Here is an 18993-nt window from a genome sequence, read left to right as displayed (position 1 = left end):
AAAATACGAAAAGCTATAAAGTAATATGAAAATCGTATTTCTACATTGACTTTCCTCCTCCAAAATACAATTTTAGATACATATATTTTTTTCCTTAACATTTTCCAATAACAACTATTGGCCAATAAATTAACCATTATAACAGTCAATCTTTTGAAATATATAGTCAATTCAGCTCAATTTGACTATGAAAAAATGAGCATATAATGTCATTTTAAAGATTTTAATTTTATCATTAAGTGCTGCAATTCCATAATCACAGTATGTATCCAGATCATCAGGGCTTAATGATGATGTCAAGCTTTGATGATAATATCCGGCTCGAAGTATTAAAAATTATGAAAAACGCTTTTCGTATTTCCACTTTTATCTTTTAATTATCCCAATCTAAATATCGTTTTTGAATGAAATTGTTCTAGGCAATATGAGCAATGTTAAACTGTTTTGCTTTTTGCAAACTGCTCCTACATCGTGGTAAAAAAAAACACAAAAAAGAGATTAGAATTCGACACAGACCTCAAAATTACGTAAATTTCCATCAATTTTGAGGTATTTATGTAAAGAAAATGCAATTTCTAAATCTTAATTGTTCCTCTCTTGGTAAACAATCAGGTCGTGGTAATGCTTTTCTGCAAAAAAATGTCTTTAACCTAACATTTTCTGGAGATGCAAAAGTGAGACGGGTAATCGCTGGATTACTTGAAATATAATCAAGTTTATATATAAATGGCTCAAACTAGAAAATGACAGTTTTTGTCTGTTAAAAATATTTCAATAAATGATTTTTAATCAGTTCTCACCTGTGAAACGACGTTTGCATTCATTCTTTGACCATCGTCTATGTGAGTGCATCAAAATTTCTTTAAACGATGCCTCATCCACTGGACCATTTGAAAATATGTTCATTGGGTGGGGATTCAGATCTAAGATTTATTCAATACTGTCATGGTTCATAAGAACATGTGACATAAAATACAAAATTTTGAACATGTAACAACCAGAACACAGAAAAATATGCATAAAAACACATATTAGTCAAAGTTCTTTCATTTCAAAATTCCGATTTATATTGCAACCAGTGCACATGATAGATTCAATATGAAACGGGAAATGAAATAGATATTGGAAACATCTTTATAAGCGTCTATTCTATATAGTTCTGCTAGATAGATAAAAAAGAAATAACATAATAATAAATCATAAATGACCCTGAAATAATCAATATGTACTCCCTCTAACAAACACATGTTTCAAATTAAAAATAGCTATTTCAAGAACGGTTTGTGATTTGAGTATATAACAATTACACCATTAAGATAAGTTGGCATGAAAAATATTCTTAATTGCTGGAGGTATTAGATCCCTCGTAAGGAATCCTCTATCTTTACTTAAGATCCTGAAATTATATAAATAGAAAGGACGCTTCTATTTGAAAGACCTCGCGTTGGTCTCGCGTTGGCATCTTCAGATAAAGTTTAATTTAAAGTCATTAAAATACAGAATAGCGTTAACATAATATGATTTTTTTACAGACAGAGAATTAATAAATGATCAGAAAGTTAAATTTTATACGGAAATTTATGTAATTTTAAGCACTGGGTCGAAACTCTCCACATTCTTTGGTGATATTCATTCTGCAAAAACCATAGCAGTTTTATATTGCTAATGTTCGCATAGAATTTATGTCAATATTCAATAATGATAAAAAAACGCGACTTAATTTGGCATAAAAAGAATGAAAGTAGAAATATATATACGTTATTTTTACAATTTTCTAGACTTCAAGGCTGCTATTACACTCCTTTCGCAGCTCGGTGAATACACTACCGTTACTTCAAAATATACGGTTATTGTCATCAGAGTCAAAGTCTGGAAACAAAGTGATCCCTCGGAAGCATTAATCCCAACAAAATTACATAAGAATTGCAGACTCGGTTTGATTGAGTCTGTACATGAGGGATAATGAATAAGTGCAACTTCCCTCACGTCCCCTAGCACCGGCTTGAGCGGTACTCAATTCTCAACACTTAATAGTGCTGGTATTCTGGATACATACCGTGATCTCCTCTAATTACAAATGTTTTTATTTACGTTAATTGCAATTCAAATAGTTTTATTATATATAAACTGTGTATTATTCTGCTGGCCATGCACACCAACTGTACATAGAAAGTGTGATATTTACTGTACATGCAAGTTAGTTATCTAAATAATTCATAAGACGTACATAACGAATATATGTATATCTTGCTTTGTACACTTGCTATGGTAGGTGGCGCGATAACTCAGTTTGTAAAACAACTGATTATCACTCCTGAGGTCCCGTGTTCGATCCTGGGTTACACCCTTGGGATTTTTCAGAGACACTTTCAGTGTGTCCCACCTACCTATCTAGAATCCAGGTAATCCTCGCATGTATCAGTGCTATACACTGGGCATGTAAAAGAACCAAGGGGTCTATTCAATAAGAGCTATAGGGACTGGTTCCCGGATTCCATTGTATCTCACATCTGTCTCTATAATGTATACAATGTATACCTGCTTAGAGTGATCGTAAACGATTTTAAAGCAGTATGATGTAGAAGTAGAAGCTTTGTATTTTCACAACTTTATTTTCTTATAATTTGTGGTACTTTCCCATTTATTTGTCTGTATACCTGGAACACTGGTACAAAGAAATAAACGTTAACTTCAGAAATATCAAATTCGTATTTGTTAATAAATTCATATCTATAAAATAAATCTCAAGTTAAAAAACAATAACAATACACACTCTATGCAATACATGTTTAACACTGTACAAGATAAGACGAGCATGACGCATCAGTTTCAATACGGGAAGACAGTCTTCCCAACTCTGACTAATCAATGTTCATGAAGGTACAACAATTAAACATTACGGGGTTACACTCGGTTCTGAACAAAAGGTAAACATAAAAATTCATATTTTCTTTCCGTAAACACTGGTTCGAATTTTATTGGGTACGAAAAAAGAAGTTTATAGTAAGTATAATAATTTTACGACATATTATACAAAATTGAATAAAATTTATGAAATTGCAAAGGAAAGAAATAAATGTGTCTAATATAATTCCATTATTTACCATACTCTTAAAATTCCCCAATCTATTTGCTATTTCATATCTTTATAGTTACCGTAAAGTAGTCCATTTATTTACATTGTCATGACAACATAAATCTTTAGAAATTTCCATAAAATCAGGATTTTAGAAGTTATGAGTGAAGGAAAGCTTGTTGTCGCCAGGCTACCACCTCTAGCTGGGTATATGTTATCAAATTTCATTAAAACTCATTTCTAATACATTTCTAAACCTTTGGGACATGTAATAATGTCGTAGTTGAATAGTACCCGGACACGTTTTTAATATCATTTTCGGATATATTTTAATAACATAAAGTACCATAAACGACAATTGTCAATAGATATCTAATTCAGTATGGTAACGTTTCTACAATGACTTTGAGGATTTCACTAGCTTTAAGTTCCATTTCATGAACCAGATTTTGTACCAAATTCATGTCACAATGAAAAGACAAGTGCCCCCGAATCCAAATGATTAATACACTAATATACAAATCTTCAGTTGTTCTGCGAGTAAAGATAATTGGTTGCATATTTCACTGTATAAGTTGTATGTAAAATGGACTAACATATGGTAGGTTTAACAGTTTGGTGTCAAAATATGTGTTGAAGTACATTCTATGACGAAGCTAAGACCCAAAGCTTTCCATTGGTGTAATAAATTTTAAAATCTGACATCAAAATTGTTCTCAGTATGTGCACTTTGTAATGTTCAGGGCTGCAAATTGCAAAATCTGAGGAAAATACGCGGGGGGCTCAAGGGGGCTGCGCAAGCCCCCTTTGCGGGTCCAGGGCAGAGCCCTGGTGGGGGCCGAGGGTGCGTAGCCCCCATAAGCACCTAGATTCTGATGATTTGATATGCCCTAAAATCAATTTCCTGGACTCTAAATTTGACTTCCTTGGTAGCCTTTAAAGCCATTCAGAGACACTTTAGTTGGACTTCAGGTTTTCATCAGCCCTCAAAACAAATATCCGACATTTTGACGCATTTTGACAACAGACAAGACGAATTTGATTGGTTATTCCAAAATAGAATGCCGGAAAAGACTCAATTTGACCAATGAGAAAAGCGCTTACAGACGTACCATAGGCGGCTAGCGTAACGATAAGAGCTGAAGCGTGCCGGTTTTTGGGTACTGTATAAAATATGAATGAATGAATTTATTGTCTTTGTCGAATTTACATCGATCTTAAAAATGACCCAGGAGCTCACGAAATCTGCGGATTTCCGCGAATCCGCGGAAAATCGGCAACCCTGAATGTTGCAGCCAATATATTTGGCTGTCACATAAAACCTGTTCTACTGGATACCAGTATGTAAATAGAATTGTGTCGTTAATTATTTTTTTCACATAGAAATTGTCAAGTATTATTTTTCATCATCCAAAGTATAGTTCAGCATATAAACATTAAATTTTATTAATTATTAATTTCAATAACTTTTTGTCTTCAGGGCAAAAACCTTTTCACCACGACATGGAGGCAAATTTGAAGGCCTTAATGGACCCACATACAAAATTGGAGGACATGTACATGCATTACCACCTCCAAAGGCACTTAGAGTAAGTTTTATTATCTTCAAATTGATATGAATATAAACAAAAAAGTATATTAATGATAGAAGCTTCATTAATGAATAATAAATGACACACAAGTCATTTTACTTACACCATATTATGAATATTGATTTGACTTATGCTTTGTTATATGTTAAATGTGTCTTGTTATGTATGAAATAATTATATTAGGTGATCACTGTTTGACGAGTTTTGGTCCTAAAACTAAATTACTGATTATTTAGACTAATGTTGACACTCTGCCTGCTTTTTGATATTGTAACTATTTCAGGGAATATGCTTATTTTCATATTAAATACCTTAACATTATGCCATATTTTGCATATCATTTTTTTTTCCTCAATGCAGCCATATGTTGACACAAAGACAGGCGAGCTGGATGCATGGCCGGCTCATGCCAGTGGTCACTCTGTTCCTACTACATCAATGATGATGACCAAGGATAAAAGCCTCGTTCTCGTTAGTGATGAACAGATGGGGAAACCAAACATGATTCCTAAACCAAGATTTCTGGAACAGCTTGAAAATTACCTCAAGAAAGAATTGCGTGCCCTTGATGTGGTAGAAGTAGAACCAAATGAACTAAGATTACAGGTACTAAAACAACCTTAAAGACCTTTCCCTATTTTCCTTATCTTATATAATACATGTATATTTTTACCTTCAATAGTGCTACCACATGTCTAGAACTTTAAAAATGAATTATAGATACAAGAAAATGCTTCATATGAAAATAGATGTAAAAATTATCTAAACTCAACACTTCGAGGTTATGTCGATTTGGACAAGCAATGTTAAGTATTGTTATAAAATCATCAAAACTTAATTATAATTATCGTTTTATAAATACATTTATCATTATGTATAACAGGCACATAGAGAAGTGTTCGAGTACCTGATAGAGGACTTTAAAACATACAAACCACTTTTGTCAGCCGTGAAAAATGAATATGAGATGATGTTTGCATTTCAAAGACAACAAATCCGTGAGCTCGAACCATTAAAGGTGAGTTTAATGATATATTTACTAATTATTCAGGTATCAAAGATCATATCTATAGACATGTCTGCCTCTATAATTTCCAGTTTGCTGGCCAAAAATATTAGGTTGTACATAGATTTATTCTTTGGTTGATTCAGAAGTTACAAATTTTTTTAGTTATCCCTATACTTACTTATAAACAGTCTTAATTTTTTTGATACCAAAATATAAAACATTGACATTCATATTTTCAGAAGAGTGCATTTTCAAATACAGTGTAACCCCTGCAAGATGACCCTCTATTGAGCAATTACCTCTTTACAGCAACAGCATAAAATTTTTCCAAAGATTTCACAACAAATAAAACCTCTCTCCTCACAGCATCAACCAAAATCTTTGTCACCCAAAGGACGCTGCCCTGCAGAAGCTTTTCTATTATAATATAAATTTCGAGCCAAAGAATATTCAAATATTTGCTTTGACCAGTAATCATATCAATATGATAATTGTAATGTACATGTGTTGATCAGGTTTGATGAGTGTTAATTCAATTGATTTGCTATTTGTCAATTATTACCAATAAAACAATATGTAAAGACAGATAAATGAACAGTTTGATATTTGCATTTTCAGCAAATGTTGGTGACAGTATCAGAACAGTGTGACCAGAAAATAATGGGTATCAGAGAAGAGGAGAAACAAGGTAGAAACCATAAATATTAAACCGGCAAACCTGAGTATAATGACCACCTGTGAACAAAGTCTGCCATTATATCCAATAAAAATATGAAAATTTTAAAACCTGTATATTTATTATAATGATCATCTGTGAACAAAGCTTGCCTAACATTTAGAATAATATAAAAAAAGTGATAAAACTTTTTATTATGATCACCTGTGGACAAAGTCCATACATATTTAAGAATACTTGCAATATGAAATATATCAAATCTGACTGTTATGATAACAAGTGAGATAATAATTCATCATATGATGTGCTTTTATAATCAATATCAGCATTTACAATGAATTTTAACTTAAGAATAAAAGTTGCAAACATTGCTGTATTGGTAGCTTTCTACAGATAGGTTTTAGTCATTTCTATTAATAAAGTAATAAAAAAAAAACCCTATTAATTTCAAACTTAAATTTGAACCCTTATACCAGGTGTTAAAACCAAAAATGATTTAAAATCATGGAGCCAGGTGACAGCCTCTTGTTTCATGTTAAATACATTGTTATTTCTAAGATAACTTAAAAATCTTGTATTCTTTAGAAATGGCTGACTTGAAGATTGAGAACAAAAGACTATGCCAGAGAATCGAGGATTTAAAGAATTCAGGTAAAGATTTACAGACCCAGGTATCGAAACTTCAAGACGACCTAGCCAATCAATACAAGTTGTACCGTGATGAGCGAGATGCCCGTAAATTGTTACAATCAGATATCAACGACCTCCGATATCAGCAGGAAGATTATCAGATGTCCCAGAAAAAAGACGATGAAGAAGAGGATGACCCAGTCATGTTGAAAATTGCCCTCAAGTAATTTATTTCTGGCATTGTTTTTTTTGTCTGCTAAGTTGTGTTTTTTAATTCTTTTCTTTTACATATAAAATATAATTATTAATGAATAAGTATAATGTATGTGCAAATTTGTTTAAAGAGATATATGTACAAATACATGTCTCTTAAAAAAAGAAATAGCTCTTTGCATGTCTCAAGATTTTGAAAATTTATAATATTTATATCAGAATTATAAGAGCAGAAAATGTTGATACATTGTATCTTATTATTGCAAGTGGTTCAAATTTAAACAACATAGTACTTTTGCAGTGCCTACGGGTCACTCAAACTCTTGTAACTCTCAGGTCTGTAAACCTTACATTCTAAATACCTACTGACATAGTATGGCAAGCATCATTTTCATTGCAACTAATAAAAAATATCTGAGCCTCATCATGACAAAACCAACATAATGTGTTTGCGACCAGCATGGATCCAGACCAGCCTGCGCATCTGCGCAGTCTGATCAGGATTCATGCTATTCGCTTACAGACCCTATAAAAGGTAAAGAAACTGATAGCGAACAGCATGGATCCTGTTCAGACTGCGCAGATGCGCAGGCTGGTCTGGATCCATGCTGGTCCCAAACCCATTATGTTGGTTTTGTCGTGACGCGGCTCATCTGTTTTGTAGGAAAGCACGAGAAGATGAGAGGTCAGCTTCACAGAGACTCAGTGAAATGGAAGCCAATTATGGTGATGTCATTCCAAGAAGAGACTTTGAAACACTGGAAAAGAAACATATTGTATGTATGACACCAAGATCTTAAATAACAAAATTGCCTTAACCCCTAAAATATGTTGTTTTTTTTGTCAGGGCAGGAACTTGTCAAAATTTTAGTACTTCAAACATTTGTACACTGAAGTGTTAAAATGTTTAATTTTGCTTGATAAAGTTTATGAGAAACATTCTGTTAGTCTGATTCCTGAACTAACTTATGAACTGAGGATATATGGAAAAACATGTCTCAGTCTAAGTCAATCTCAGAGATGCAGACACCTTAACTCTTAGGCAAGCACTGTCCTCATTGTACAGTGGAAACAACTTGTTAAACAACATAAAAATTTGTCATTTTAAATACGTTTTCAGGAGTTGACCCCAACTTTGTTTCGCTTAAAATGTTTCTATTATCATATTCTAACAACATGTCAAGTTTAGAAAACTATTGAAGGGTTTAAATTTGCTTATATGTCTATATGAAAACTCCCAAGTACGTCCTTAACTGTTGATTTAAACAGAAAAGTTGTTTTTCTTGTTACAGGCATTAGAGGAAAGTGTTGGTGTTATACAAGGGGACTTTGATAAACTCAAACAAGAACACGAGTAAGTTGACAATCTGGCCTTAAGTTCATAGTAAAAGTGGTCGTAGAATATAAGCACTGATAAAAAACTTCCTTCATTATAGAGATTATATTTAAAAAATATTATGCCTTTAATAAGTCATTTCTACTCATTTATTATGCAGTTTTAGTATGGCAATGACAAAGATGTGTAACCTTAATAAATATTTTTAGAGCTCTTTTGGAAGTACATAAACAAGTGGTCAAACAAAGGGATGAGTTCTACACAGAGTGTGAAACCCTCAGAAGAAGTTCAACACCAAGGTAAGGTCACGGACCAATTTAACAATAAAATAATTGTGTATCCCCTCATCAGAGTCTAAAATTTAAAACATTTGATATTTCTCGGCCAATCGTAATCCACTTTTAGGTCAATGTTTTTCAAATGCTTTTTGTAATGCAAATTAACATCCAAATATCTCTGGATAAAACGTATTGAATAAATTCAGATATACATGTGTGTGTTCACTTGATTCGATCATTTGATGACCTCTATCATTGATTAAAGCCCCATTTTTCAATATAAATTATTTTCACCTACCAAAACACTAACCTTTAAATATGGTTTAATCTTTTCTAACCTAATTTATACATTCTGTTTTATATGTAATAAATCACGCACTTGGATGTTCGCATCATTAAGGTAGTGGCCATTTGCTAATTTATGGGAGTAAAGGTTGAAGCATTATCCTCAGCATTCCCAGTTTAAAAGGTATAACATTATGTCACCTTTTCCTAGTTAATAGGTTCACGATATTATGACCATTTGTTATTAAAAGACCAATATTTTTATAATTTTTGAGAATATATCTGTATTATAAGAGGTTTACTAATCTTTAGGCCTGACTGGGATAAATGTGCTGATAATATTCGAGGAGGTATGACACGCTGGAAGGAATTGTCCGAGGGCAAGGCGAGTAACGAGCTTGTTGACGTCCTGCTTACAGAGATGGCCTCCGGAGAGGTGGTCGACACTGGTGGTGCTGAATACTTTGATGGACAGGTAAATCATAAAATGAGATGCGCCATGACAAAACCAACGTAATGTGTTTGCGACCAGCATGGATCCAGACCAGCCTGTGCAGTCTGATCAGGATCCATGCTGTTCGCTATCAGTTTCTCTACTTGTTATAGGGTTTGTAAGTGTATAGCATGGATCCTGATCAGACTGCACGGATGTGCAGGCTGGTCTGGATCCATGCTGGTCGCACACGCACTATGTTGATTTTGTCGTGTCCGTCTCAAATGTATTGTAGAGGTCTTTCATGACCACATGGTTCAGTGACGTGCAAGTGAACTTGCAAGCAATTTTTCAATGAAGTTTACCCATCAGGCAACTTATACACAATTTCAATATTGACTGAGCAAATTAATGGAAGTTAAATTTTTCTTACCAGTATGAAATAAGAAGTTAAATTTTTTATGAAGGATATCACTTATATAACATTTGTAAATGGAATCAATAAATTGTATTTTGTTTACTTTTATCTATCTAAAAGGGAACTGGACCAGCGGTGCCAAAATACTTACAGCATGATGGTCCGGTTAGAAATCGACGGTTGGGTAAACGTGATGCCTCCCTACTTATCAAGGATATCTGGAGAGAGAAAGGAGCTCATGATGCAGCAGTATGTAATACCTTAGTTATCTCCCTGTCCAGTTGTTCCGATCTGATTATAGTTATACATCCGTTTTAAGCTTGGGCCAGATTTAGGCAAGCTATTAGTTAACACATACATATATCTATTCTATCAAATGCAAAGAAAGCTTAGAACATATTTGAGTACACTCTACTGATGTACTTTAATAACCAGTACTGGTGCCAAATAAGGAGACATAGTTGTGACCCAAGTAGTACTCAAACCTGCGAGGTGAGAGGTTACACGGAAACAACACATCATATGATTCATTGTTTATAATTACAGAAATCAGATGGTGTTAGGGATAAGATGAGTGATTTCCTATACAGTTACCTACAGAGACGATTTGGTCTAGAGCAGATGATTATAGAGTGGGGGTATAACCTTCACGATGCCTGCCAGAGATATAATTCTGATGAACACATAGGTCTCTTCCATGGTGTCTTAACTGAAGAGGTTTGTAAAATCATTCTTATCCAAACAGTAATAATACACATTTGTATAAACAAGATATGTTTGTAAAACATGTATGCCCCCTATCAGCAGCCAATTAGTCATGTGATAAGGTTATTATGACTTCTGACCCAGTGATCAAACAATTAATAAGGGTTATCAAGTATCTACTGGTCATGACCTTAACCTTTGACCCCTTGACCCAAAACTCAATAGGGGTCATCTGCTGGTCACGACCAATCATCATACAAAGTTTGAAGTTCCTAGGCCTCAGCGTTTTTAGTTAATTGATCGGAAACCGTTTTAACATACAAGGTCAATGTGACCTTGACCTTTGACCCCTTGACCCCTAAATCAATAGGTCATCTGCTGGTCATAACCAATCACCATACCATGTTTGAAGTTCCTAGGCCAAAGGGTTCTTAAGTTATTGATTTGAAAGCATTTTTACCTACAAGGTCAAAGTGACCTTGCCCTTTGACCCCTTAACCCCAAAATCAATAGGGGTCATCTACTGGTCATGACCAATAATCATACCAAGTTTGAAGTTCCTAGGCCAAAGGGTTCTTAAGTTATTGATTTGAAAGCATTTTTACCTACAAGGTCAAAGTGACCTTGCCCTTTGACCCCTTAACCCCAATATCAATAGGGGTCATCTACTGGTCATGACCAATAATCATACCAAGTTTGAAGTTCCTAGGCCTAAGGGTTCTTTAGTTATTGATCGGAAACCGTTTTTACCTAAGAGGTCAATGTGACCTTGACCTTTGACCCCTTGACCCCAAAATCAATAGGGGTCATCTACTGATCATGACCAATCACCATATCAAGTTTGAAGTCCCTAGGCCTAAGGGTTCTTTCGTTATTGATCGGAAACGGTTTTTACCTACAAAGTCAATTTGACCTGGACCTTTGACCCCTTAACCCCAAAATCAGTAGGGGTCATCTGCTGGTCATGACCAATCTCCATACCAAGTTTGAAGTTCCTAGGCCTAAGGGATCTTTCGTTATTGATCGGAAATCGTTTTTACCTACAAGGTCAATGTGACCTTGACCTTTGACCCCTTAACCCCAAAATCAATAGGGGTCATCTGCTGGTCATGACCAATCACCATACCAAGTTTGAAGTTCCTAGGCCTAAGGGTTCTTTTGTTATTGATCAGAAACCGTTTTTACCCAAGAGGTCAATGTGACCTTGACCTTTGACCCCTTGACCCTAAAATCAATAGGGGTCATCTACTGATCATGACCAATCACCATACCAAGTTTGAAGTTCTTAGGCCTTAAAGTTCTTTAGTTATTGATCGGAAACCGTTATTGCTTACAAGGTCAATGTGACCTTGACCTTTGACCCCTTGACCCCAAAATCAATAGGGGTCATCTACTGATCATGACCAATCACCATACCAAGTTTGAAGTTCCTAGGCCTTAAGGTTCTTTAGTTACTGATCAGAAACCGTTTTTGCTTACAAGGTCAATGTGACCTTGACCTTCGACCCATTGACCCCAAAATCAATAGGGGTCATCTACTGGTCATGACCAATCACCATACCAAGTTTGAAGTTCCTAGGCCATAAGGTTCTTTAGTTATTGATCGGAAACCGTTTTTACCTAAGAGGTCAATGTGACCTTGACCTTTGACCCCTTGACCCCAAAATCAATAGGGGTCATCTACTGATCATGACCAATCACCATATCAAGTTTGAAGTTCCTAGGCCTTGAGGTTCTTTAGTTATTGATCGGAAACCGTTTTTGCTTACAAGGTCAATGTGACCTTGACCTTTGACCCCTTGAACCCAAAATCAATAGGGATCATCTACTGATCATGACCAATCACCATATCAAGTTTGAAGTTCCTAGGCCTTAAGGTTCTTTAGTTATTGATCGGAAACCGTTTTTGCTTACAAGGTCATTGTGACCTTGACCTTTGACCCCTTGACCCCAAAATCAATAGGGGTCATCTACTGGTCATGACCAATCACCATACCAAGTTTGAAGTTCCTAGGCCTAAGGGTTCTTTAGTTATCACTCGGAAACCATTTGGTCTACGGACCGACGGACCGACAAGTGCAAAGCAATATACCCCCTTTTCTTCGAAATGGGGGCATAATAATATATTGCTTATGATTTTAACTAATTTAGTGTGTCGTATAACTTGATTATAATATTATCAGTTTGTGGCAAGTGGCTGAAATCTCAGTACAGTTATCCATGCTTCAATTATCAGGCACATTATCACCTTCTGACCCTGCTTTGCCATGTTAAAAAATTTAAAATGGTAGATTTGTGTCGATATCTACTGGTAATTTATTCAATATTTTCATGAATTTTTTCAGCGGTGAAAGTAGTATTATTTGTTAGACCCGGAAATAAAGGGGAGATAACCTCAGACCTTTGGTTACACATACAAACATTAAATAATTTAACTATTTCTGTTCTGTGAATAAATTTGAGGATTAACAGTACCTATTTAGATGAAGACTAATGATTTTTTCTTGAAATTCTGAGCCATACGAAATTTATTAAATATTAAACTGTGATTAAATATTGTACCTTGCTATAATATTAACTACCCATATGAAGTCTGACCTTTTTGTATAATGCACTAAATATTATTATATTTTGTAAGTGTATAATGTTTTCATATAAAGTAACAGATAAATCATTTTAGCTGTTTGTAATTTAAACCTCATATACACACATGTTATGCGTAAGTTTTGTAAATATTTATAATAGACAATGTAATCATATATAGATTTATATATATATATATTTTATAACAGATAGATGAAGAGATTTACCACAACCAGTTACAGTTAATACAAAAACTGATGAACCATCTCACAACCATAGACATGGATAAAGGAAACCAGGGGAAATTATCCAAGGCTGACTTTAGGTAAATATTCTTGTAAAAGGTACAGCATGCATTATCTCCCCTGATAAGTTGGTGAAAGATATTATAATTCTTGCATATTGGACTGGATTTTCTAATTTTAATTTATGCATGTGCTGGAAAATAGCATGCTTTAAAATGATGTCAATAAGTTGCCTTTATAAGGCTTGTTTGCTTAGGATGTTATTCTGCTATAATGAATGAACCTGTGTTTGTAAATTCTATAAGAAAATATTTCTAGCAAAGAATATCAGTTTTCCTAATTTCTTTTTGAACTGTAATTTATATGTAATATGCAAGAGAAAGAATCAAACTTTGGCTTTTGTCACAGACAAGAATATCAGTGTCTTGGTTTTCTACCTACTGAAACTTAGCAGAGCTTTGTTACACCCTTAAACAGTACTCAAACCACATATTTATTAAATTGATAGCAGTTTTTCTTCTCAATTAAGCACTGATATTTCAATTTTCTTACCAAATAGCAGTAACACTTTCAGATGTTCATTCCATCAACAGGATATATAAATAACGTATTTTTCAACAATTTTATCTAAAACACAATATTTCTGTTACTTGAAGTTAATAGAACATAACATAATAGATTTTCACATGCAGAAAATAGATGTTAGGACATACTGACATTAACGTTTTTCTTAATTTTGATTTCTTCAGGGAGGGTTTGACATCATATCTCGGAAATGTTGACCCTGACAAAGTAAACGCCATGATGAGAGCAGCAGAATCAGAAATGGACAACAAGGAAGCCGATGAGATCGAGTATAAAAATCTATTTATGGAGGTTAGTATTTCAGAAAGCTTGATAAAGCAAAGAAAAGTGGGGCTATCTTACCTGTGCATTGTCACAAAACTTGGTAAAGATTTAACATTAAAACAAATGTGTTTGGGATAGATATTGATCAGTGCCAAAGATCCATAACTCTTGCATTGATTTTGACTCACTATATTGTACTATCCCTTTCTTGTTTGTTAATAATCTCCTTAATTACGTTATCCAGATTTGAGCAAAAGTATAAGAAAAGTCGAATCTACAGTCTGACTGACACATATGATGAAACAGTTAATCTGTCAAAATTTATCAGTAGTCATTTCCGACCCAATACAGCTTTTGTTGTCATATTTAAGTATCAAAATCCGTCATATTAATAATGGAAAGTCTTGATTCAAGACAGGACTATTTCATTATCGAAGTTAAGTAGGTACAGGGGTAATCAGGTATATTTTTATTTATAGGATGATGAAGGCAGGACTGGTCCATTTTTGGATGAGATCAGAAAATGGGAGAAGCAGGAGAGGATGAACTATGTTGATGATATACAAAAACAGCTTGTTGATATAAAGTAAGTAATAATTCATGCTAACATAACACTCAATGTGTTGTGATTGTATATAGCTATTTGTATTATTTTATGAAGCAATTTGTATTATTTTATGAAGCTATGTTATAACGATTTTCTTTTTCATTCTATAAAGCTAAGTTTTCATGTAATATGTTTAAGTCTGGATACCTTATATTATCAAAGGTACATGTATTCTTGATTGTTAAATTGGGCCTCTGACACAGAAATTTCCCAAAATAGTTACAACAAAATGCCTTTACCATATAATTTTTGTATCTAAATTTCTTTGATTGAAATCATATTTTAAACTACATGTTTTTGAATACAATGTATTAAATAGCCTTTATGTACAATTTTTCCAATATACGGAATAAAAATAATGCTTAATTATGGACATTTTTTTCTTTAATTTGTTTACTATGAGCTGATTTTAATGTGGATCTTACATTTTTGCTATTTTCAGTCCGGTTTCTGTTGATGACTTGAAGAGATCAATACTACAAGCTGACATTGAAATAGATAATGTTAAAATGAACAAATATATTACATGGGTGTTCCAATCTGAAACGGATCCACTGCCTCAAGACAAGGTCATCGAAAGATTAAGGAACGGAAATGTGGCGCGAATTGGAAGAAAACTGTAAATTGCTATATATAAACTAAAAAAAAATGTATTTATTAAACAGCATTCAATTAAGAATGCTGAAAAGTGTAAACACACAGAACTATAGCTGCATTTTTCACTGGAATTTTATCAAGGTGTTAGTGCCTTAATATATTATAAATGTAGCGTTTTGTGTTTTGTCTGTGATATTTATTGTGTGTGGATTGACTCATCATGATCTTGTACAGCATATCTCCGGGTCAATTTCGCCATCTAATTTGTTAAACATTTATGACTAAAGTATTTTATATTGCAGAATAATTTTTATCAATCTTTTTAGAAATGAAAGTTTTTGTTGTTGTTTTTTTCTGTATAATTTACATGTATGTTACATTTGCTTAAATGTGTAAACTTGATAATAAAATCTTTCTAATCTCCAAAGCTTGTTTTAATATTAACAAATTAAAACATGAATTCTACAAAAATACATATTTTTTAGCTTTTCTGAGAACCCATTGTTAACAAAGTGGAAAGGACCTTTATTCATTACATGCTTTTCTGAAGATAGTGAAATTATATTATGAAAATATAAATTTTACAGTGCCAGACTGTGAATGTGAATGAATAGCAAATATCAAAAATAAATGGATATATACTGAGAAATACACTTGATCATAAGTCAAATGTGATTTATTAAACTGGAAGCACTACCCCCCTACTTGCGCATATCATGTTAAAAGTGGAACAAAATTCATGAAATATTACAGCATTATTTTTCAATACAAACATTGTAACATGATTTGATGACATCATGGAGAGGACATGGCGTTATGAGGGGAAAAGTGATTATGACTTCAAATCACTAAAATGGCATGAAATAAATAGAAAATTTGTTTGTTTTGCATGTATGACTAAAGATCAAATCATATTTACCTTGTGAACACCAGCTGTTGTATTTTCAATTGTGGCTATGACATCGTGAAAATATTGTATCTTGTGTTCACTCTATGAAATAAATTTTGATCTTAAAATGCATACAAAAACAAACAAATATCCTCTTTATATTAACACACAATTGAATGAAAATTTAAAGACACTTATTGAGTTTTCATTTATTTCACTCTAGCCCCGATGTTGCAGCAACTTCCCCTACATGTTCCCTAACAGCTTGGTCTAACACATCATGTATATCTTTACACCCTTTCACAGCCATATCTAACACAGGACTTAAATTATCCTCATGTAGTCTTGCGTTCATTTCTAGAAACACAATTTGTTCAGATTTTGGTAGTGTAGCTACGATGAGTTCCGCACCACCTGAAGCTTCTTCCAGGTAACTAATGTCTACAATTGGTTTATCGTTTACAAAACTTGCTGAGCAAGCACATACGTAGTCTCTCAGTGGAATTCCTGCGTCGATGAGTGCCAGTGTGGCAGCGTTTACACTTGCACAGTAATTGCCACCGTCTGATTGTAAAACCTAACAAAAAAAAAAAACATTTTAAAGAAAGAGTAAACTTACAATTTATTTTCCAGCATAAAAATTCTGGAAAGATCTAACATTTTTATTTTTTGTCTATGCATGATCTTGCATATTTAGGATTTTGGATGGTTTTGAAAGGCCTATAAATTTTTACAAAATGAAAATTTACTTGAATTTTTGGAGCTAATTTATTGCTTAAATATTGAAATGAATATAAGAATGAAAAGCCTTGAATAATTGTCATAAACAGAGGAACTTTAACATGTAAGAATTATAGTTGTTTGCCTTCAGATGTTAAGTATAACTGTATTTTCAAATATCAGATGTTAGAAAAATATGCATCAAGTAGAAGAAATGCATTTATATTAAAAATTTACACTAAAAGTTAAGAAAATCATACCAATACATGTGGATACTCTCTAGGGAACAAAGACAGTAGATTGCATTTTCCACTGCTTTTCCTGAACAGGCCCGGTCACACCTGGTGACCAAGAAGGCAACATTTTAAATTTTGCTATTTTGGACATTCTTAAATCTTAACAAGTGGACTTACCTCTACAAAAATGTCAATCTGTGATCTAGGATACAGGTTTGTTAGTATTGCTGCATCAAATGTCTGTTGTAAGTGCATAGTCATTTCTTTTGATTTGCGGTCACCACGGGGACGCCTTTTACGCTCCCCAGTGCTGAATGTGGCCATACTATACTGACAATTTACAAGAACTTTGTCATGAAGTGCCTTCGACTTGCTTCCTCTTATCTGAAAATATAATAAGTTTACTTAAAAGAAATCTACAAAGTTAAGACTGCTGGCAATGACTGAATCTACATAAAAGTACATTGTACAAAATATAAGTGTGACCTTGACCTTTAAGGAAGGGACATGGTTCTGGGATGTGACACAACATTGTCATGTGATAGACATTTATACCAGGTGACTGGTCAGGGATTTTTTTTGGCTTATTTTATAGCCGTTATTGGGTCATATTCCCAATTGAAAATAGTTAATTATTTTCCCAACCCACAGGAAAAAAATCCCAATTGAAAGTTACAAAATAAAAATATTGAATAAAAATTCTAAAATCCCAAAATCCTGGAAAAAATCCCTGCAGGTTATTTCCAAATCCCTCAATGCAGAAGTTACAGTCTGGACATGATTGTTGAGTAAGTGGGGACAGACGGGCGGACATGAACCTTAGCAGTGACACATCGTCACTTAGCAGTGACATGAATGTGTATCTTCAAACTCTTCTCTAGAGGAGTACCTTCAAACTATAAGTGACTGTGTGTCCTTGACCTTCAAGGTAGTGACATGGGTCTTGGGACATGACACATCATTTTGATGTGGTAGACATTTATGCCTTGTTATTTTAATATCCTTCGATGCATGACAATCTACAGTTCGGACACGAGTGCGTGTACCTACAAATTCTTAATTGTGATAAAGTGAACTTCAAAATGGTAGTACTATGACCTTGACCTTAAAGGTAGGGACGTGGTTCTTGGACGCGATACATCGTCTTGATGTGGTAGACATTTATGCCAAGTTATTCTAAAATCCTTCGATCCATGACAAAGTTACAGTCCAGACACGAATGTGCATGCCAATTAGCTCTAATTATGATAACGTAAAACTTTACGCACAGTGTGATTTTAACGGTTTAATATGCCACCCATGATGATCTTTTTGACTTTACATAAATTTTTGTTATGCTTGATTTATTAGCCCATACCTCATGAGGACCATAGACAGCAGCCAACACTTTCGTGTTGCCCTGTTCTATATAAGCTGAACCATCTGCTTGACTGAAAACTCCTAGTCTACATTGAATTCTTCGTAATTCGTTCGATTTTCGTCCATCAATCCGAAAGCCTTGGTCTGAGAGCAATTCCAGACCTGCCATGCTCAGTTTTTTGTTGACATCGAACGAAAATAACAAACGATATCCGAAACAGATCACGGTTACACAAATGCTTTTGGAAAAAAATGTT

The 18993-nt window shown here is 33.9% G+C and overlaps 2 protein-coding genes across 2 annotated transcripts; one reads left to right on the top strand and one right to left on the bottom strand.

Moving 5' to 3' along the window:
• Positions 1-3138: 3138 nt before the first annotated feature.
• LOC132755402 (translin-associated factor X-interacting protein 1-like) lies at positions 3139-15959 on the top strand. The gene is made up of 16 exons (XM_060746271.1): positions 3139-3283; positions 4557-4665; positions 5029-5274; positions 5552-5686; positions 6296-6365; positions 6939-7206; positions 7861-7972; positions 8489-8550; positions 8742-8831; positions 9408-9570; positions 10067-10195; positions 10493-10663; positions 13444-13559; positions 14229-14355; positions 14808-14914; positions 15378-15959. The coding sequence occupies exons 1-16, from the start codon at positions 3237-3239 to the stop codon at positions 15556-15558; spliced, it is 2133 nt and encodes a 710-aa protein (XP_060602254.1). The 5' UTR covers positions 3139-3236; the 3' UTR covers positions 15559-15959.
• A 664-nt stretch (positions 15960-16623) lies between these two features.
• LOC132755403 (exosome complex component RRP41-like) lies at positions 16624-18964 on the bottom strand. The gene is made up of 3 exons (XM_060746272.1): positions 18735-18964; positions 17555-17761; positions 16624-16998 (listed from the first exon to the last, which is right to left on the bottom strand). The coding sequence occupies exons 1-3, from the start codon at positions 18903-18905 to the stop codon at positions 16636-16638; spliced, it is 741 nt and encodes a 246-aa protein (XP_060602255.1). The 5' UTR covers positions 18906-18964; the 3' UTR covers positions 16624-16635.
• Between the last annotated feature and the right edge of the window lie 29 nt (positions 18965-18993).

The sequence above is a fragment of the Ruditapes philippinarum genome, unplaced genomic scaffold (genome assembly GCF_026571515.1).
Source record: "Ruditapes philippinarum isolate M1 unplaced genomic scaffold, ASM2657151v2 ctg1561_1_1_1_1, whole genome shotgun sequence".
Taxonomy (NCBI): domain Eukaryota; kingdom Metazoa; phylum Mollusca; class Bivalvia; order Venerida; family Veneridae; genus Ruditapes; species Ruditapes philippinarum.
Note: the sequence above shows the minus strand (reverse complement) of the source record. Positions and strands in the feature narration are given on the sequence as shown.